This window comes from Mustela nigripes, chromosome 10, assembly GCF_022355385.1.
Source record: "Mustela nigripes isolate SB6536 chromosome 10, MUSNIG.SB6536, whole genome shotgun sequence".
In the NCBI taxonomy this organism is placed as follows: Eukaryota; Metazoa; Chordata; class Mammalia; order Carnivora; family Mustelidae; genus Mustela; species Mustela nigripes.
The window spans coordinates 12,365,953-12,385,897 of NC_081566.1; the positions used below are offsets into that span (position 1 = coordinate 12,365,953).

General features: G+C 44.6%; 1 protein-coding gene across 2 annotated transcripts in view; it reads right to left on the reverse strand.

Moving 5' to 3' along the window:
- Positions 1–1,066: 1,066 nt before the first annotated feature.
- NEK2 (NIMA related kinase 2) overlaps positions 1,067–19,945 on the reverse strand; it is a 41,885-nt gene continuing 23,006 nt past the window's right edge. Inside the window, exons 2-11 of one of the 2 annotated variants that reach the window (XM_059412610.1) lie at positions 16,244–16,499; positions 15,034–15,076; positions 12,802–13,851; positions 11,716–11,933; positions 10,960–11,200; positions 8,747–8,829; positions 7,843–7,969; positions 6,737–6,953; positions 5,264–5,389; positions 1,067–1,923 (exon numbers count right to left, since the gene is read on the reverse strand). In XM_059412610.1, the coding sequence (XP_059268593.1) occupies positions 1,697–1,923; positions 5,264–5,389; positions 6,737–6,953; positions 7,843–7,969; positions 8,747–8,829; positions 10,960–11,200; positions 11,716–11,933; positions 12,802–12,897 (1,335 nt within the window). In that variant the 5' untranslated portion in view covers positions 12,898–13,851; positions 15,034–15,076; positions 16,244–16,499 and the 3' untranslated portion in view covers positions 1,067–1,696. Of the gene's footprint in view, positions 1,924–5,263; positions 5,390–6,736; positions 6,954–7,842; positions 7,970–8,746; positions 8,830–10,959; positions 11,201–11,715; positions 11,934–12,801; positions 13,852–15,033; positions 15,077–16,243; positions 16,500–19,945 lie in introns of those variants that run through there. The other variant, XM_059412609.1, reaches the window with a different exon arrangement.

Sequence of the window (19,945 nt, forward strand, 5' to 3'; positions counted from 1 at the left end):
CACCCGGATGAGTCACAAAATACAGATTCTACACATGCACAAAATGCGCTGTTTACATTTAAAACTGCTATGGCATGATATAAGAGTGCTAAATTCATGCTAATAATTCACAAACTTTTCTTTACTTCAAACATTAAGTAACAAATAACACTGTAAGCAGAGAGACCTTATAAAAAGGACAAGGTTTTCATGTACTTTTAATGGTATTTATTTCCTTTTTGTTTAAAGAGCCCTACATTTTTATTTTGCACTGGGCCCTGCAAATTACATTCAACATTTATATCAAAGTGGTCCTGTTCGACTTAATCTGTGGGTATTTCCTAAAGGCATAGATATTATCTGTGCTTCGATAGTATCGATAGTATCACTTGTCTTTATTGGAACGGCATTATCAACTGTGTAATAAATCAGCCATAAAATAGCCAATAAAGGAGGAGTTTCTTCCCACGTATCATTAACCCCTCATAATTCAGTCTCATTTCATGAAGCTGGAAAGATTAGTGTTCCTAGGAGCCCATACAAACTGTGCAGGGCATGGCCAGCCCTGCTGATTTGTATTAAGTTAGACGTGTAAAAAAAGAATCTATCCAAGTGAAGTTTTCTGAAAGGGTGGGGTATGTTCCAGTAAATTTTAGCCTCCATCAGATTTCTCAAGAGTAGCACTATTGAAAGGAAGAAAGAGAGAGAGAGAGAGAGAGAGAGGAAGGAAGGAAGGAAGGAAGGAAGGAAGGAGAAAGAAAAAGGAATGGCTCTATTAATTTTGTGGCAGGCGTGGTCCCACACATTGTAGAACATTGAGCAGTGCCCCGGCTTCTGCCCACTAGATCCAAGTAGGGCCCTCCCCACAACCATTACAGTTTCTGTCTCCAAGACTGCCGAATGTCCGCCGGGGGGGGGGCCCTAGTTCAGGATGACTGGCTTAGATGGATGAATGAGATGGGGAATAAAATAGCATCCTGGCTCTCGTGAACATCAGACACATGTTCTCTCCTCCGCCTGCTGGGGCCCAGGAAGCACAGACACAGACACCCTCCACTGAGAGATCAACAAATGCATGAGACATGAATACAGGAAAACGAAAGCATTCTTTTATTTAGTGAGAAACAGGTGGTAAAGGACAGCCAGCTGAAACACTCTTAAATAGAATAAAAAGGAAGAATATAGACATCACAGTGATGAATTTCACAAAAGGGGACACATTTCCACTGCAGACCAGTGGGACACTTACAAGCGAGAGGTTCACAGTATTAGTGGCCGGTTTGTATCCAATTAGGTTTTGTAAGCTCAAGAACATGTAAAACCTTACAACGAGGCACGACAACTGTCAGAACACCACTCAGTCATTTAAAACTTCTCACTAAGTGCTACACCTGGCTATTTTTTTTTTCCCTAACATTATTTCCCCCCAACCTTTAGAATGTCATATTTCATGTTCCAGTAGTAATCACACACAGGATTAAAAGCCCAACCCACCAAGAAAATGTCATTCTTTCTATAAAGAAAGAAAAATTAAAGGTGTGTACATTTTGTACAATTGTTGCAGAAGAACAACCAAAGTAATTCTAAAATATCTTGCTCACTATACAAAAAGGCATGGCTCATGGAACCGAGTATGTAAAGCTACAGCAGTTGAATATCAATCTTTAAAAGGTAGGCAAAGCTACATACTATACACAGCTCTGGGGCTCTCTCTGGGCTAGCGCATGCCCAGAATCTGTCTGCTTTTCAGCTGGTAATTTTTTTCAATATCTGACAAGGCTTGGGCGCGGAGCTGAGCAGCATGAAGCCTTTTCTTCAGGTCTTTGCACTTGGATTTGGAGGTGAGCAGACTCTCAGAATTCTCACTCCTCATGACGTTCTCTTTACTTTCGCCACTGAAATGAACTTTCTTCTTAATTATCGAGGAAGGAAGATCGAAAAGTTCTTTAGAAAGGAAAGAGAAAGGGTTTTAAGTTCAACTCCTCTGTACTTATCAGACTTCTCAAAAACATTTATTCTCTCCATTTACATTGGAAATCTGGGGACCTGTGTTATTTTCTCTGGGATAGGAGGTTGGGGGCGTGATGCTGGCACAAATCAATCCATTTTTTAGCCCACAGCATTGAAAAACTTGATCCTGGAATGTGCCAAGGAACAGAGTCTCTTAACAGCCAACTCTTCTTTCAAGGTTAAGTGCATTGGGGATTACAGGCCACAATGTAAAACCTCTGGAAATCGATGTGATTTATCTCTCTTCTTGAAAACAAGTGCTATTCTACTTAGAATACATAACTTTCACAAAAGTAAGGAAGCACGTTGGTTTTTTTGGTTGTTTGGGTTTTGTTTTGTTTTGTTTTGTTTTTACAGAGAACATGTATAGTTTTGCTTAAATATTCAAGAACACTTATTTCAAGGCAGCTTAATTGAGCAGAAACTTATTTCAAAAAGAACCTAAGCAAATTCAGCTTGGAAAGGTAATTCAAGTTAATGGTGTAGTGAAAACTGTGAATTGTGTTTTCTATATGAAGAAAAATGTACTTGAAGTGGCTACATTATTAGCTACTGACTGAACTATCTGGGGGTTGGGGACTCGCAGTTTTGAATTCCAGAAACTTTCTATTTTTCCTTTGTGTCCTTTTAAAGGAACTATGTTCAAATATTTACTGAGCTCACTGTATGGGCCATTGTGGAGCAAACAAAGGTCCCATTCTCGTAGGAGGAGGCAGACCATAAACAAGTAAACAAGCACACAGGGGGAATAGTTGAGGTGATGTGGGCGGGGCGGGGGCACCGAGAGAGGGAGACAGAAGGGCTGGATGGTGTTTACAGGGATGAAGGGGACTTGTGAGCAGACCTGATGCGAGGAGGAAGTGAGGATCCATGTGGCTTTCTGAGGAGACACTCTAGGCCCAAGAAATGGAAAGGTTTGGGGTCCACCTGGTGTTGGGGGACGTGGGGGGATGGGGAGGGGCGCAAGGGAGGGGGCAGGCTGCGGAGAGAAGCCCTGCCCTCCAGTTGTCCTGCCCATTCCATACATCATGCCTGTTCCAGCTGCAAAGCAAACTTGATGGCTTTCAGACCTTAACTCTACTGCTTCAAAGATGTCCACCTTTATTATAACAAATCTCTGTCTTCATAAACCATCAACTTGTAGATCTAACGAATAGGGTAGTTTTAGAAGAAATAAGTGTTTAGCAAAAGAATTCGTATTTCACTAAGTGAAAATGAGTTACCATTTCACTAAATAGACTAAGAGCATTTACAGAGATGCTGCTGCTCACTGGGATGTTGATATATTATACTTTCCTCTGATCGGAATTTTATAGCTTGAAGGCAGAGAGAGGATCTTTCTAACCGTCCTGAGTGCACAAGGGCACCCACTTGTCCCTGCTTTGTTTATGACTGATGTGCTCAGTGCTCTCGGTGCTCTCTACCATCAAGTAGCTCCTAGACCGGGGTGGGGGTGGTGTTGATTCCTACAGCTCATTTCAAGTGTTTGCCATGACTTGCATTGAGGTAGGTGGGTAAAAAAATATATATATTTATATATTGAGAGAAATATACATATTTCTATATTTATATATACAATTTATATATTCATAATATTTTATTTATTTTTTTAAGATTTTATTTATTTATTTGACAGAGAGAAAGAGCACAAGTAACAGAGAGGTAGGCAGAGAGGAAGGAAGCAGGCTCCCTGCGGAGCAGAGAGCCCGATGTGGGGCTCGATCCCAGGACCCTGGGATCATGACCGGAGCCGAAGGCAGCCGCTTAACCGACTGAGCCACCCAGGCGCCCCTTCATAATATTTTAAATATTATTTATATATTTATAATTTATAATAAATTTATAATACATGTTTTTAATTTATATATTATATATAAATATATATATAGTTATATATATTTATATTTCTATATCCTATATTGAAACACATCATCCTGCTCTAGCTCTTCCCAGACTTTGTCCAAAGACTCTCAGGGCAAGACAGAAATAAGCTCTTTCCCCAGAGGAGCAGACCCGGCAGGACCTTCAAGAATTCTGGACAACAGGTTTGATGCGTGAAACTTACCTGGATAAAAATGTCTCCTACCTCTACCACAGTGATCATAATTTCAGCCTACATTGTCTTTGTGGGTGGCATTAAGGGAAAAACTGGAATAAATATTCTAAAACTACTGAAATGGTAGGTAGTAATATTGAGAAAAAAGAAGGTATTTCAAAAGAGATGAAGCCCAAGTTTTAAATAATTCTTGTTTCATTCACTTCCATCATGTATCTCTATCATGTCATTATGACCATCAGATTAACTTAAGCAGTTTTTTTGGTCTGTTCCATACACAAAATGCTGTCACTCTCACTGAAGTAACCAGATTCTCTCTCAGTTTACTGCAGATGGAAGGGATAGCCTTCTCCAGTGCTGCCCTCCAGGGTAGTAGAAAGCCATAAGAGAAATCTGCCTGTTTCACTGGAAAATTCACTCGATTTTTAAAACCAACAAAAACACTCTATAAAAAATTTATGTCATAAAGAAATTTAGAGAAAAGAGTGCTTTTCCTATCAACTTAAAGACTAGATTAAGGTGGAGGTAGGGTTTCTGTGGAGTGGAGAAGGCCCGTCAGAGCTGGTCCACGGGGGGGTCTCACAGAGCGGAGCGAGGGCACAAGGCCTGACTGTCGCCAACGACGCCGAGGAATGGGAGAAACCCAAGCAGCGCATGGTGAAATCAACCAACCATTCTGACAATCACACGCTTCAACGTGAAGGGGTCTTTGCAAAGATCCAAAAGTGATGGCCTAGTCTACAGTCGGTTTATCACACCTGTTAAGCCATAACTTCTGTAAAGGAGGTGGCACATGTGACCTGCTCACACGGCGGGAGTTAAATGCTGGGATTTCTGCTTGAAAATGGGGGAGAAATGTAGAGTTTTGATAATATAGAGTTTGGGGTAGAAAGGTAGAGTTTTGATGATATACTCATTTTTTAAAATGCCCTAACTTTTAAAACCAAGTCTCAAAAACTGAACACGTAGTTTGACGAAGTAAATAAAACTGAAGACGAAATCATGACGTCTCATCGCCTCAAGTCTGTGAACCCATGAAGTAAATCACTGCCATCACCAAATCATTTTTTTCCATCGAAATGCATATATTCAATTAAGTCCGTGTTAAAACGGGAGACTTGGTCAGTTAAAAGGGCTATCAAAGCCCCAGGGCGGCGACGCGGGTGCCCTTCCTGTGTCTGCGGGGGCCGCTCCTGCTGGCGGAGCCGATTCTCATACCTGGACCGCTCGCCAGACGCAGGAACTTCTGCTCCTTCAGCAGACTGTAGTTCTTCAGCAGACTCTCTGCCCGCGCCAGCTTGTCCTCTGCCAGTCTCTCCCGAACACAGAGCTCCCGTTCCTTCTCTTTAAAAAGGCAAGGGAGCGAGAGCCATGTTAGCCGGAGGCGGCGGGCAGAAGGCCGCTCCCACCCGGTCACCGCCCCGCCTCACGTCTCCTCACAACCAGCGCGCCTCAGGGGCACCGTGGAAGTTTTCTGACCAGAAACCCCGTCAGCCTGCCGTGCTGGGTTCTGATCCAGCACCTCAGCGTGTGCGGTGCTGCCGCAGGCTTTCGCAGAAGGACCGGTTTGGGCACAGATACGAAGTTGGCCTCCGCCTTTGGTCAGGTTGTGCGAGAGGAACTCATTTTGGGAAAATAAGCAACTAAAATCATCTCTGCTCTCCACTGAGAATGGGCAACGGTCTACTTTCCGGGCATTACCTGACCTCATGGGACAAACCCTCCTTCTCCTTCTGGGAGAATTAAAAAACAAAAGCCACAACTAAGGAGGAGGTACTTCTTTAGATCAGTGACATTTTTTAATCCACGGCCCAGAATTCAGGAAGTTTGGATTTCAGTTGCTGTAGAAACTACAGAACGCTGGGGAAATTTTAATAAAGATTTGTTTGTTTGACAAATTCTACTGACAGAAGCCTCAGGCAAAGATTTCTGGGTAAGCACAGGTTATACTTCCACAGAAAGCATATCTCAAGGCACGCTACGGCCGTCGTCAGCAGGTAAAAACTGAGATGACTGTGTTGGATGCTAAGTTCATTTGAACAGAAATGTGTCTAGAGTTGGCATCGGCCACGCAGCTGCAGAAGCCAAGTCAGCTGAGCCACGAGGGTGGCCTGACGGGAAAAAGCTGATGTGAGGCCCCCAGGCTGCTGCTACCCCGCACCGTACTGAGGGGAGTAGACAGACTTTCAACGTCAAATACTCACTAGCACCTGATCAGTTAATCCCCCTCAGGGAGTCTGAGGGCCTCGAACACCGTGTGCTCCGCTCAGTTACCTGAAAACATCGAGGCCCTCTGCGTGCCTGAATTTTACATCCAACTGTGCTGGCTCAGACAGATCAGAAAGTGGAAGTGATGGCTTTTATTACGGAAGTGGCAAATGCACAAACGCTCCTTTATAATGGGAAAAAATGTAGGGTATAAAGATGCGGAGGAAGGGAAAGTGTGATGGCCCCTGCGGGAGGGTGGTCAGGGTCACAGTGACCGCCAGTCGGAGCGACCGAGCTCAGAGAAAGGCTCAGCATGCAGGTGCCGGCACTCCTCGTGTACTGTCTCACGAGACATGGTTCTGGTTCTCAAGTATTTACAGGAATGTTCTAGAACATACGCGTGTCAAATACTCCATTCAAGCAGATCGAACACACCAGGGAACCCCATGGAGCTCTCCCGAGCTTGGCCCCGTGCAGACTTACGCTCCAGCCTCTCCTCTCGGGCTTGGAGGGCCCGCTCGCGCTCCTGCAGCTGAAGCTCCTTCAGTCTGAGCTCTCCCAAGACCGGGCTGGAGTCCTGGCGCTTCTCTGGCTCTAATCGGCGCCCTCTTCTCTCGAGATTTCTTCTTTGCTCTTCTGCAACCAGATCTGCTATCAGAGGATTCTCAAGAATTTCTTCAACAGAAGGTCGGTGGTAATCCTGGGGGGGGAAATGTCCAGTGCTACAGTCGAGATTTTATGACACGATACTCATCCTAAAAGAGCAGGTACATGGAAAACTGCGTACATTTCCGAGACGAAAAGAAAGACTCCTTCATGGATGAGTCTTAAACACCTGGACAGATGGAGTTCACTGGGGGCTTTATTAACCCATGCAGTTCTGGGTCCACAAAGTAATGCAGATGTGAGCTTACCTTTGTTCCCACTTAGCCTTTCTAACCAAAGTTCAGTCCCTGAGCTGGTGCTTGGTGCATGTCCAGATCCGCTCTAGGGCACATCCCGCCTTGCATCCCCAATACTGCTCTCTCCCTGAACTTCGCTCTCCCTGAACTTCAGTCCTGTTAGGTGGTCATCATCCTGCTTTGTAATTCCACAGCATTGAAATCCACTCTTACATCAGCCTGACCCTAGGACACCTCCCTTCGCATCCCATGGCCAGATTTTTTCCACCAAATCTCTTTATTTCCCCTTGAATCTTTCCAGCCAGGCCTCCCCCGCCCCACCTCTGATCTCTGATCTGGAGAGAGAGGCCAGGTAATGAAGTCTTCATTTGCGGCCCCTTCCCTCGCCACCTGCCACAGTGAGGTAGACAAGGGAACTGAGGATTTGGAGCTTTTCTGCAGTCTTGCTTTGCTACCAACCATCTGCTAGTAGGGCAGAGACAGAGGGAGGAGACAAAAGAGAGCACAGAAGGTAGGCCAGCCAGGAGGCACAATTTGCCAAATTTACATGTTTTCACTTGGGTTAACAGAATAGATTTAGCTAAAGAAATACAGCTAATGCCGCTTCAGTCTCAGTGCTCCGAGAGAGAAAATATGCTACTCCACAACGTAATCGAGAGACAGACAATATAATCTTATGGTCTTTACCTTCAAATTTAACATCCTCGTAATAATGTCATTCAATTCATCAGAGTAACGATAGGGAATTCGCCTGAATTTGCCTTCTCTAATCTTGCCAGCTAGTTCTTTCTGGTTGAAAGCTGTAAATGGAGGCCTGGGGGAAAAATGTTTTTAATGTAAAAATGAAAATACGGAATAGGAACCAGTTTTAGCTCGTTTGTGTTTATGTTTCTTCTGGGACTGTCTGCCACAGCTAAATTGCCCAACCTTGGCATTAGACATTTAGGGTGATAGAGTATTTGTTGAGGGGCCTGTCTTGTGCATCCGATGACTATGTTTTGCAACATCGCCGGCCTCTATTCATGAGATGCCAGTAGCTATTCCTAGCTGTGACATCCAAATAGGTCTCCGGACATTGTCATATGTCCCCTGGACGGCAAAATTGTTTCCCGCTCCCTAGCTGAGAACCACTGCTCTACAGAATAGTTTAGAAGGAAAAAAAGGAAAAGAATGGGAGCTCTTTCTTGTTCTCCAGTTCCCCAGACCTCTCCCCTAGATTTGTTTTATTTCTTCCATAGGCCAGACCTATGTGTTTTCCCCTTGAGCTAAGCATCAGTCTGGCAAGGGACACATCAAGTCAGGTTAAAAGTGTGAACGAGCCTCAGGGATCACACTATTAATTTGTATATAATTTTTAACCAGACCATCTATCTTTTTGTGAAAAATTATTCTATTTTTTTATTAACATATAATGTAATATTTGTTTCAGGAGTACAAGGTCTGTGCTGTCCATCTACCTTAATTTTAACCCAAGGTATGAGTCTTTTGGACTGGAATACACATGGATGCGCAAAAAGCTGAATGTAGTGAAAGGTGACAAGCCTCTGTGACTATGAACTTCACACCAGAAATCTGTCTTCATCATACTTACATTAACGCACACAATTCATACAGCAAACAACCTAGCGACCAGATATCCGATTTCTCATTGTAGGACATGCGACTCATTTGTTCCTAAAGGGGAAGGAGAGGGTAAAACTGTAGGAGGTAAAAATTTGTTTTAAAACTTACAAAATGACCTGAGATAAAAATGGAATCTCTAAGTTTGATTATATTGACTTGGAGAAAAAAAAAAAAAAAAAAAAGAAAAAATTTTATATTATATTTTATATCTGTAACAAAAATATTAAATAAAAAGACCCATTCAGTTTATGTCTGAACCTGTATCATAATAAAAAGAGATGGTACTTTGCATTTTATCTTCAAATGTATAATGGAAAAAAAATAACGATTTTATCCCAATAGAATAGGATAATAGGATAAGATATATATAGGATCTTATCCTATATAATTCATTCACTTATTTTTCATTCACAAATGTTATTGTGTTATAATAGACCAAGGGCTGATAATTCAAACCTCTACCCTGAAGGCATTCATAATCTAGAAACTCATTTTAAAAGAACCAGAGAAAATTTCAGAATAACCAATACATATATCTGGTCATTTAAATGACAGAAGTATAAATGGCTAATTGAATTATCCATTTATGTATTTTCCCTTCAGTCCACAGTATAAATCACAGTATCAACTAATATTCTCATTTTCTAGTTTAATCATTTGCCTGTCTCCCACACATACAGTAATAGTCTACCATAGTTCTTCTTCTCAACACAGGGCACAGAATCAAGTACCAAAACCTTCAAGAAGCATCTTGGTGTTTTAAACTCCCAGCAGCTGAATCTGATACCACCGCCTGACAATCAATGCCTTATGGAGGGCTGAACTGATCTAATTATAAGGGCAGGAGGGAAAAGGAACAAAAGAATCACAAGGTTTCAAGTTTTCTAAGAACCCCTCCTAGATGATTTTCTTTTATGTTAAAGCCTTTCTATTTGGAATCTGATCCACTGAGAAAATGACAGGGTTCTGGCAATGTCTAATCGTAGTCAAAAACAAAATTGTTAATTTACAAAGTTTTATACTATAGTCAACTTGGTGAAAATAACTCAAAAAGATCTGGAAAATCATGGAAATGTTTGTGAACTGTTAAAAAAAAGAAAAAGAAGAAGAAGAAATCCCCATCCTGATCTGCTCAGATTTCATATACAACACATTGGTGATAGCATTTGACTGCTTCAAGCTTTTCAAGAGCCATCAGGTAATATCTCCAGAGTCATAAACAGTTCATATCCTTTGACCTTTCAATTTCATTGAGAGCCACATGCCAAGGAAATAACCAAAAAGGAAGAAAGAACAATTCACAAAAAGGTATGCAGGGCAGAGCTCTTTAGAAGGATAAGGAATTTTGGAAACAAAATATCCAGCAACAGAGGGTGGGTGGGACTAGGTGGGTGGGCTGCAGCTCCTGCCCAAGAAGGCATTAAAAAAAGCACAAGTACAAGAAGTGAACACTGTAAAAACATGTATCTGAACTGAGCCCTGAATCTGCATGCCCAAGAACCATCTAGAGAGTGTGTTAAAAGGCAGAGTCCAAAGTGAAAAGTGGAAGGGGTTGGGGGAAACAGAATCAAAGTCCAGTGCAAGAACTGGATTTGGGTTTGGGGGCCAGGACTCTACATTTTAAACAAACCCTCCAAATAAGTCCAAGCTGGTGTACAGGACCCAAGGCACTTTAGGAAATGTTGCTCTTGAGGCCAGAGACAAAACCCATTTCATCTTCGTAATCCCAGCACTTGGCACATAGCAGTCATTCAATAAAAGCGTCTCTTTAGGGGCGCCTGGGTGGCTCTGTCAGGTAAGCATCTGACTCTTGGTTTCAGCTCAGGTCATGATCTCAGGGTCCTGGGACTGAACCCCGAGTTGAGGTCTATACTCAGCTGGGAACATGCTTGAGATTCTCTCCCTCTCTCTCTGCCCTTCCCTCCACTCATGCTCTCAAATAAATAAATAAATCTTAAAAAAAAAAAAAAAAGCTTCACTTTAATTGCTCATCAGAAGAATTTAACAGTCTGATGATCCATTTGCAAAAATGTAAATTTTCTTCCTGTAAAATGAACAACATGATTATTCCTTGGCTATTGTGTATTACTAAGCAAAGAAATAAACAAAACTTCAATTTCCCTGCATTTGAATGCTTAGCATTAGGATGTTTAAAAAGTATCTAAATTCTGAAGTACTTACAGGAGACATATAATAGGGTGTGCCAACAAATGTTTTTGCAAAACTCGTATCATGGTTTAATATTCTAGCTAGCCCAAAGTCGCCAAGCTTAACGTTTTGCTTGCCATCCAAGAAAACGTTGGCTGGTTTCAGATCCCGATGCAGCACGGTATGACCACCATCGCTCCGTCTGTGGCATTCTTTTAGGGCCAGAGTCAACTGAGTCATCACTCGAAGAACAAACTCTTCCTCTAAGTATTGTCTGAAACCAAAGCAGTTATACAGCTTTGTGTTACCATATATATATATATATATATATATATATATATACACACACACACACACACACACACATATACACACATATATATGTATGTATATATACATATTCTACACACATGTATTATATTAATATATTATTAATTATTAATATCTTATTAATATACATTAGTATATTATATATGTATACTATATATATAAAGATTAATTTAGCACATATATATATATAAAACTTTGGAACAAAACCGTTAAAAAGATGGGATTATGTGAAGTATCTAGTTTTCGAAGTGTACAAATAGGGAAATAAACTTTTATTATATGAGATAGGGATGTTCATTCACCAGGGATTTTCTAAAGTACTGTGGACCCACCAAACAAACAAATATAAGAACAGTCTTTTACATTACTAAGTACTCCATCCCCAGTCCTACAACAGGATGCTTAACAAAAATGAAACTTGGCCCATTCTCAGCTTAAGTATAAAAAAGATTAATTTACCTTTCCTTTGTTCCCTTTGTAATTACACTGGCCAGGTCCCCTCCTTCACAATATTCCATTACAATGTACAGTGTTGTGTTGGTTCGGTCAATAATTCGATCATAGTAACGGACGATGTTTGGATGTTTCAGTTCGCGGAGTAAATTCACTTCAGAAACAAGCATCTGTTTCTCAGCTTCTGTCATGGAGCCATAGTCAAGTTCTTTCCAAACTAATATCTGAAGTAAGAATTTCCAAGGTATGAGTGAACTCTTTATTCTCAGAGACAAAGAATGAGCATTCTAAAATTTAAAATTTTTTGAAGTCACTTCTCTATTAAATAGCTCACACGATCATTATCATCTAATTTATTTATTTCAATGAACTTTAGAACCCCTGCGTTTATTTCCGTAACTTTACCCTAAATTTCAATCAATAAATTGTGCAGCGGGAGAGAGCGGGACGTAGCACTTTAGGCCTCCCCCAACCCCTTACCCTAACTAAGTTGCTTTGTGGCAGGTTGGCGGAAGGTACTTTGGTCAAAGCTGGAGCAGGGGCAAAGTCCATCTTTCCAACCAAACTTTTGCAGAGTGAGAGACCTTAGTAAAGATCTCTCCGTCAGCAGTTCCCTCTCCATTGTTTCCTCCTGTATAAGATCTACCTACACACACTGGGAAATTAAGAATCCAAAAAATCCGAAGAATGGTTATTTTAAATGAGTTCTGACTGCAAGACAAAATCTCCAGGTTCTGCTGATCCTGCCTCTTTCCCAGGTCCAAGAGGATACTCTACTCTGAAAGAGCTCAAGACTCAGCTACCTGTCACTAATGGGAGGCCCTTAGCAAGTCAAGGCGGGAAAAAGGAAGAAAGGGGAAGAGAAAAGGAAGAAAACAAAAACAGAGAGATCTTAACAGATGCAGTCTCCCAGCCCTTGCGCGACCCAGGGCAGACACAGACCTGGAAGAGATAAGCTCTTCCCGGCAACCCGCCGAGGAGACCCACAGCCCCAGGCGTCCCGCTCTTCCGCCATCCCAGGGGCCGAGGGCGCTCGCCGCAGGCGGGCGAAACCGCTGCAGGGGCGGAGACACGGAGGTGGCCCGCGCTCACCTTGCCGTCGCTCTTCCTCCGGATCTTCTGGCAGCGGCCATAGGAGCCCGTGCCGATGGTGTACAACACCTCGTAGTCCTCCGCCCGAGTGGGCATGGCCGGGCCCTCCGCAGACCTCCTGCAGGTCGTTCCGCCGGCTCGGAGCAGTCTCCGAGCCACACTACCTACCTGGCCGCACCAGTCTCCAGCCCAGTTTAACCGACGCGGGTCCTGGCCTGGCAGCCTATTGGCCCGCGGTGAGCTGGCTTCGCCTCTCTGATTGGTTAAAAGAACACAACATCCTAGGCATCCTGGGAAAGGCGCATCGCTAGGCAACCGCGTCGGCGTCGCTGTCGGCGTCTGCTCCCCCTCAGCCCCGCGCCCGCTTCGGGAGAAAGGGGCGGAGCTAAACCGAAAAGAGGCTGGGATAGAAAGCGGGTGTAGGCGGATCTCCGCAAGTCTGTCCCTCCCGCTGAGGTCGCCAAGGTAATCGAAGTCCGGGGACCTCTCCTTGGACTTCTTTGCACACTGCCGCCACCGGCCACCTTCTGACCTTTGCACTCTGACCCCTTACACTAAGCACTCTCTTCTGCACACGCCCTCCTCCTGAGTTCCTGAACCCCGAGCCTGGGCGGGGTCACACTGCAGACTGGGAGCTCAGGGCTCAGATGCAGAGTACAGAAGCTCTGCTGAAGATAGGTGAACGATTCAGACTGTGGTCGGGGACTGTGCCAAGCACTTTACACGTGTTGTCTCGTTTATTCCTCAGCACAGACCTATAATGCGGGAATTAGTGTTCTTTCCCATGAGGAAATGGAAGCACAGAAAGGTTAGATTATTTGTTTTCGGTCCAACAGCCAGGAAGAGAAGAAATCGATTTGAAAACAGTAGATGCTCATAGAAATGATTTAAAGCTTACGCACGACTTTAGGGTGTAGTCATCATAGAGAGACTGTATTTTTGAACACTAAATGTAGAGTCCTGTTTCACATGCACAGGATGTATGCAAAACCTCAGTGTAGAATATGGAAGTCCTTGATATTTTGGAATACGCGGGAAAATATGGTGGCTCTAGAACAGAAACAGGTTTACCTTTAAGACTCCTACAAAAAATTTTTATTAGAAAAGACTACTACATAGGTTATTTGGGGTGCCAAACACATAATTAATTGGCAATATGTCATAAGCTATAGCTTCTTCCCGGTGCCTCGCTCACCTAGGCAGATCAAAGAATCCTGTTTTTACCAGGATGGGGGGCCAGGCCTCGAAGGAGAAATAGTCCATTACCAGAAGACTAATAATTTGACAGTGCATAAGTAGGTCAATTTTCTTTAAATATCTGTTCAACATGGAGTTGAAAGGAACTTGATTTTCTATTAATAAGAATTACAAACCAGTTTCTGTTTAAAATAAAGAATTTCTTACATGCACTGAATACAGCATAATTGGAATTACCAGCCAGAAGCATTATTAAAATAACATTCAAGGACACTGTCTTACCTCAAGGGAATAGGACCAATTTAGGTTTCAAAAGTTATGTAAAGAGCCACAAGTGTCTGAGCTAATTGAAACTGTATTTTTTTATTTTAGTACTTCTTAAAGATTGATGTGCATGGGGCTCTTTGACTGGTCTGCCCCAAATCCAGCCCTGCACCTTCTCTCTGGCCACTCTTCTGCTCTCAGGCTTTGCTCCAGTTCTCCAAACCTGGCACACTTTCTCAGCTCCTACTACCACCATCACCTTTGTACCTGTTTTTCCGCTTGCCTGGAATACTGTCCACCCAACTCCCTTAACCACTCATTCACCCCCCAAGTCTGTCTAGAGGATACAACTTGTCTTTTGATACTCAATACCAACTTACTTTCCTATACCCTAGGAAACCCTTATAGCTTGCTAAAACAAGCTATTTTTTCCATTTACAGTGTTCACAGACCCCCTTGTACATAAATCAATATTTCCCTTGTTATTTATTATTATTTGTTTACATGGGTCTGGCAGTAGCTTAGCTCCAAGCTCCTGGCAGCCATTATAAGTCCTGTAAGAGGGGGCATGCAATTAATTTTTGTTAAATGAAAGTATGAGAGAGTAGTTTATTAATAATCATGCAAGGATCTGGAGTGAGCCCTGAAGTACACATGTTTCAAATGTCCCAGCCCCGTGGCAGAAAATATCGGGGGACGGCCATCCCAGGAGTATGGAGAGTGGCATCTAGACACATACGTTCATTCAACAAATATTTATTGAGCACTTACTCTGTGCCAGGTGTGATGATAGGCATTGAAAGGCTAGGTGTTCCTTAGAGAAGAGACAAGAGAGCCTTGATCACAATGATGAAGAAAAAAGTAACATAGACATGGCAGGACAAACCCTGACAACCAGCCAAAGTTAGTCCATACCATTGTGGACAGTAAGGGGCAAGACAGCCCAGCAGAGTCCACTGGATACTCTGCTGGACAGAGCTCCACTGGACACTAGAACAGAGACACTGGAAGCCAAGGAGCATATGCAGGCCAATCAGGAACACTGTACAGGAAACACCCCTTCCCCCATCACTTCCTCTCTCCTTCCTCCATTGTCCACCAATTTTTTAATACTCGGATTGCACCCGGTTTCTTCCCCGAAAATTTCCCTACTCCCTTCAACCCACGGTGTTCTCCTAAAAGAGGAATTAACTGTGCTTTTTACTCATTCAGAATATGCCGTTTACTAGTCTTTATCCCTAGCTTCTTGTGTAGCTCTATCTTCTCTGACCTATTACAACAAAAACTCTCAATCTTCAACAAACATAAACTGAGACCCTGCCAGGTGCCGAAGATACCCCAGTGAGTAGGACTCACATGCAGTCCTGACGGTGGAGAAGAGAGATGCACTGGTGTGCCTCATGCACAGAGAAACTCAACCATTACAAATTGTGGTCAGAATTAAGAAAATAGAGAACCGAGACAGAAACCAAGATAACATTGAACAGAGAACTAAGAGCTGAGCAGTTCCATGAGAACGGGGCCAAGGCGTGAAATTCTCGCTCACACCCAGGGCCAAATTCACTGTCCTCACAGTCTTCTTACTCACGTGATCAGTTTTAACAGAAATGTGGTGAAATCCCAAATAAAGAGATTATCTGCATTATGAGGGTTCTCAGAGACACAAGCTAATTTTGGAGAGAAGCTAGTGGGAAGACTAGTGAGTATCTCTAACTTAACATGTTCAAAATCAAGTTCCTGGTCTTTGCCCCAGATGTGTTCAACTCACTGTTTTCTTTGTCTTGAGTAACTAATGCATGGGATTTTTGTTGCTGTCTATTTTGTTCACTGCAGTATCTCCAGCTCTTAAAACGTGCCTGGAACAGAAATGGGCACTCCACTGGCTTCTGTACATTGAATGAATGAATGAGTGAGTGAGTAAATGAATGAAGGGAGGGAGGGAGGAACAAGTGAAGGGACTAACAAAAGAACAAAGCCATACCTCAGGGCCCTCAGCTTCCCTTATAATGTTACGTGAAAGACCCACTAGAGGGCTGTAAATCACCATGTAGTAAAGGAGGAAGCATCCCTCACGCACACCAGCCCACGGCAGGGCCTGTCCTGCCGGGAAACTGAGATTTGCATACTGAACATTTCAAACCTCAGACCAATGCTTTGTGTGTTTTCTTTCCACAATTCCCAGGAGCAAGCTGAAGTCAGGGATTACGGAAATTCTTTCAAGTGCTTAATAAAGATTTCTAGAAGAAAAAAAAAAGAGAGAGAGATTCTTTGTTTATAAAAATCAGAAGATAAAATATGTTTCCGGAAAAATATGCATGACATCGTATGTGCTGAGGAGATAACTACATTCTAGAAAAAAAGGAGATGTTACCAAGACTGGCCCTAATGCTGACACACTGTTTCATATAAACAGAAGGGCAAGGCTCAGGCTAAGAGTCAGCTTTGGACATGATGCCAGGCAGCAGAGGGAAGAGTATGATGAGAAACAGTTCATCTTTGAAAACCAAATAGTGTCGAGTTCTGAGCTCTACCACATGTTCAAGACAGAGACTGGACCCAAGGCTGACTTGTGTTCAGTATAAAGATAAACTTTCCAACAAAGTGAGCCATTCACAAATTTTACATGATTTTTCATGATACTTGTGAAATAAGGTATCTGTTATCTCTGAGAATATTGAGAATATAAATTGGTAAAGAAGAAGTGTTAAAACTAATCTCAGATGCTGAAGCCATGATGTGTTTCTAAGGGAGCAGCCTCTGGGGAACCTGTAGAAGGGGGTGGTTGCTGTCTAGGAGCCCCTGTCTGTTTTTCTAAGCTGTGTCACCTAGGGAATCGGCTCCGCCTCTCTAAAATGAGAGTGTGAAATCAGATGACCTTAATTGACCCTTTAGGCTTGACACGTTGTGATTCTATCTCACATTCCAGAACATTCACTGGAACGGCTGTTAGAGCCAGAACACTGGGCTGTTGAGCTCTTGGTTTGACCCAGGTGACAGTTTTTATTAAGTAGCTGTGTCTGCATTGGATTTGTCGGCATCCCCTCTCCTCATTCTCTATCTTTCCAGCAACATTGACTGAACGACAGATGTGCCCCTGGACAGGTGAGACAGGTGTAAACTAGCTCTCCCTACTCAGGGTGATCATCACTCTGGAAGAGCTTTCCCTAAATGTTCAGGGAACACAGGAGGAGGAGCCCAGAGCTGATGAGGATGGCAGGGAGTGCCGGTCAGGGCAAATGTTCCCAGAGAGGTGGCATCTGAATGACCTCTAAGGGACGAGTGGGAATTAGGAGGAAAGGGACTGTGGTTAAAAGCAGGGAGGCAAGGGACGGGCTGCAGGTTGGTGAAGCAAAGCGTGTGTGTGGTTACCTTGTGAAACAGGTGGTCAGACAGGTGAGCAGGACGACGACCGAGGGGTGGAGGCAACCTTCTGACAGCGTCCCCGTGGAGGCTTTGAGCAGATGCCCATTACCAGACTGTGCTCTCAAAAGGTCACTTTGGTAACAGTGCGGAGCATGACCGAGGGGACGGGAATGCAGGTGGGAGCTTACAGTAGTCAAACGCAGGGGATAATGACACCGAGGGAGTGGCTGGGGGAATGGAGAAGATGGGGGCAGGCAGCGAGACCGGGGTAGGAGGCAGATGGACTGTATGCATGTAGGGGAGGATCGGGGACAATTCCTGGCTTGAGTGACAGATGGATGGCGTCGTCCTCGCTGCAGGATGAAATGCAGGGGGAGGAGCACGTTAAGGTGGGGGACACTGAGCTCATGTTCAGCCCGAGGGCCTCTGGGGGAGCTGGCCAGTGGGCAGTCAGAAGTGACTTTTCAGCATTGGGGTCTAGGCTGGAGACAGAGCTGGAAGTAGGTGGTGACAGAAGCCAAGTGTGGGGGTGAAAATGCCCCGAGAGGGGCAGAGTGGTAAGGGAGATGGGAAGGGAGCCTGGAGGGTGTACTGGACACGAGCAGGTGGAAGAGCCAGGGAAGGACCCCAAGGAAAGTGACCAAAGAGGTAGGAAGCAATAGGGAAATAACCTGTAACCCAGCTTCCAGCCCAGGAGATGGCTTGAAAAATGTGGGCATAGTCCACGGTGCTAGATATTGCTGAAAGAGCAAATAAAGTTAGGGCAGAAATGAAAACACTGGCTCTGGTCATTTGGAGAGCCTAAGGGAACCACCTAGGAGCATTTTCTTTTTTTCTTTTTATTGGGGGGGGGGGGCGGTTGGTAGAGGGGCAGAAGGAGAGGAAGAGAGAGAATCTTAAGCTCGACTCCCAGCGGACAGCCTGACATGAGGCTCGATCCCATGATCCTGAGATCATGACCAGAGCCAAAAACAAGGGTCAGGCGCTCAACCCATTGAGCCACCCAGGTGCCCCACCCAGGAGCATTTTCAAGCGGAGCGGTGTAGAAGCCGGCAGGACCAGATGGTGAGGGCAGATAGAGTGTGTGTGCGCGCGAGTGTGTGTGCTTGTGTGTGTCCTGCGGAGTCCTGCCTTTCTGCCCTGCCCTGTCCCCAGAACAACTGTCCTACCCTCCTTCCTTGACCCCCTCCCCTGACATAAGCCTGCAGCTGGCTGCAAGTCACACACTCACGACAGGTCCCCTCACGGAGCTCACGGTCCTTCACAGCATAGGCTTCCCCGCCGGCTGTGGGTGAGCTCCCGCTGTAAAGGCTCAGACCACCACAGGCAGCTCGCAGCCCCCCAGAGGCCTCGAGAAGGGTGGCGTGGGCCTGCCTCTGCTCCGTGAGGAGGGTTCACAGGAAGTCAGAGGAGGAGCTCCTATTTTGACTTTCAGGGGAAAGAACTGCAAGTCTAGGCACCAGCCGGGGTCTGCTCCATGGTCAAGGCACAAAATGAGCTCCCAGCGCCTTCCCGCAGCAACCAGCTTGAGTCCGGATTCCATCCAGAAGAAGAGCCCCCACGCCCCTTTTTGCTGTTTTTCATTCTTTGACCAAGGCCTGCGGGCGAGTAGCCTCAGTGCTGCAGCAGCGTTTGGTCAGCAGCACAACCCCAGGCAGGTGCAGAAAGGAGAGGCTGCGGCGACGGGCCTCTCCCGTGACTGGTCGTGACTGGTCACGGAGCTCAGGCCAGGCCCTGGGCCAGCACCGGTCCCATCTCACAACTGCTGCCCACGGGGAATTCACAGACAAGGAGCTGGAGGCACGGAGACATGAACTGGCTGACTCAGGGTGGTGAGAGGCAGATGCAAACCTGAACCCCAGATGCGAACCTGAACCCGTCCAGCAAGCGAGCAGGATCCTGACAGCTGGTTTGTGGGGTTGACCTGGTTTTGTCCAGGATGGAGGGGATTAAAAAAAAAAATCAACAGCAACAATCCAATGTCTAGGGTAGTTTCTGTTTAACAGTTATGCCCTGAGGCGGAGAAAGGGGGATCTATGGCCTCCCTTGAAGGGTCTCACTGAGGGTTCGAAGAAATCACGGCTGTGGTGTTGGACCTGCTGTAGATGCCACTGGTGTGATAGCGACGAAGGTTCCTAGTATAATTCTAGGGGGAAACACAATGCTAAATGTTCTGCTGACTACTGAGGTGCCAAACAGACACTTTTTTTTTTTTTTTTTAAGATTTTATTTATTTATTTCACAGAGAGAGAAGAGAGCACAAGCAGGGGGAGCAGTAGAGGGAGAAGCAGACCCCCCGCACTGAGCAGGGAGACTGACC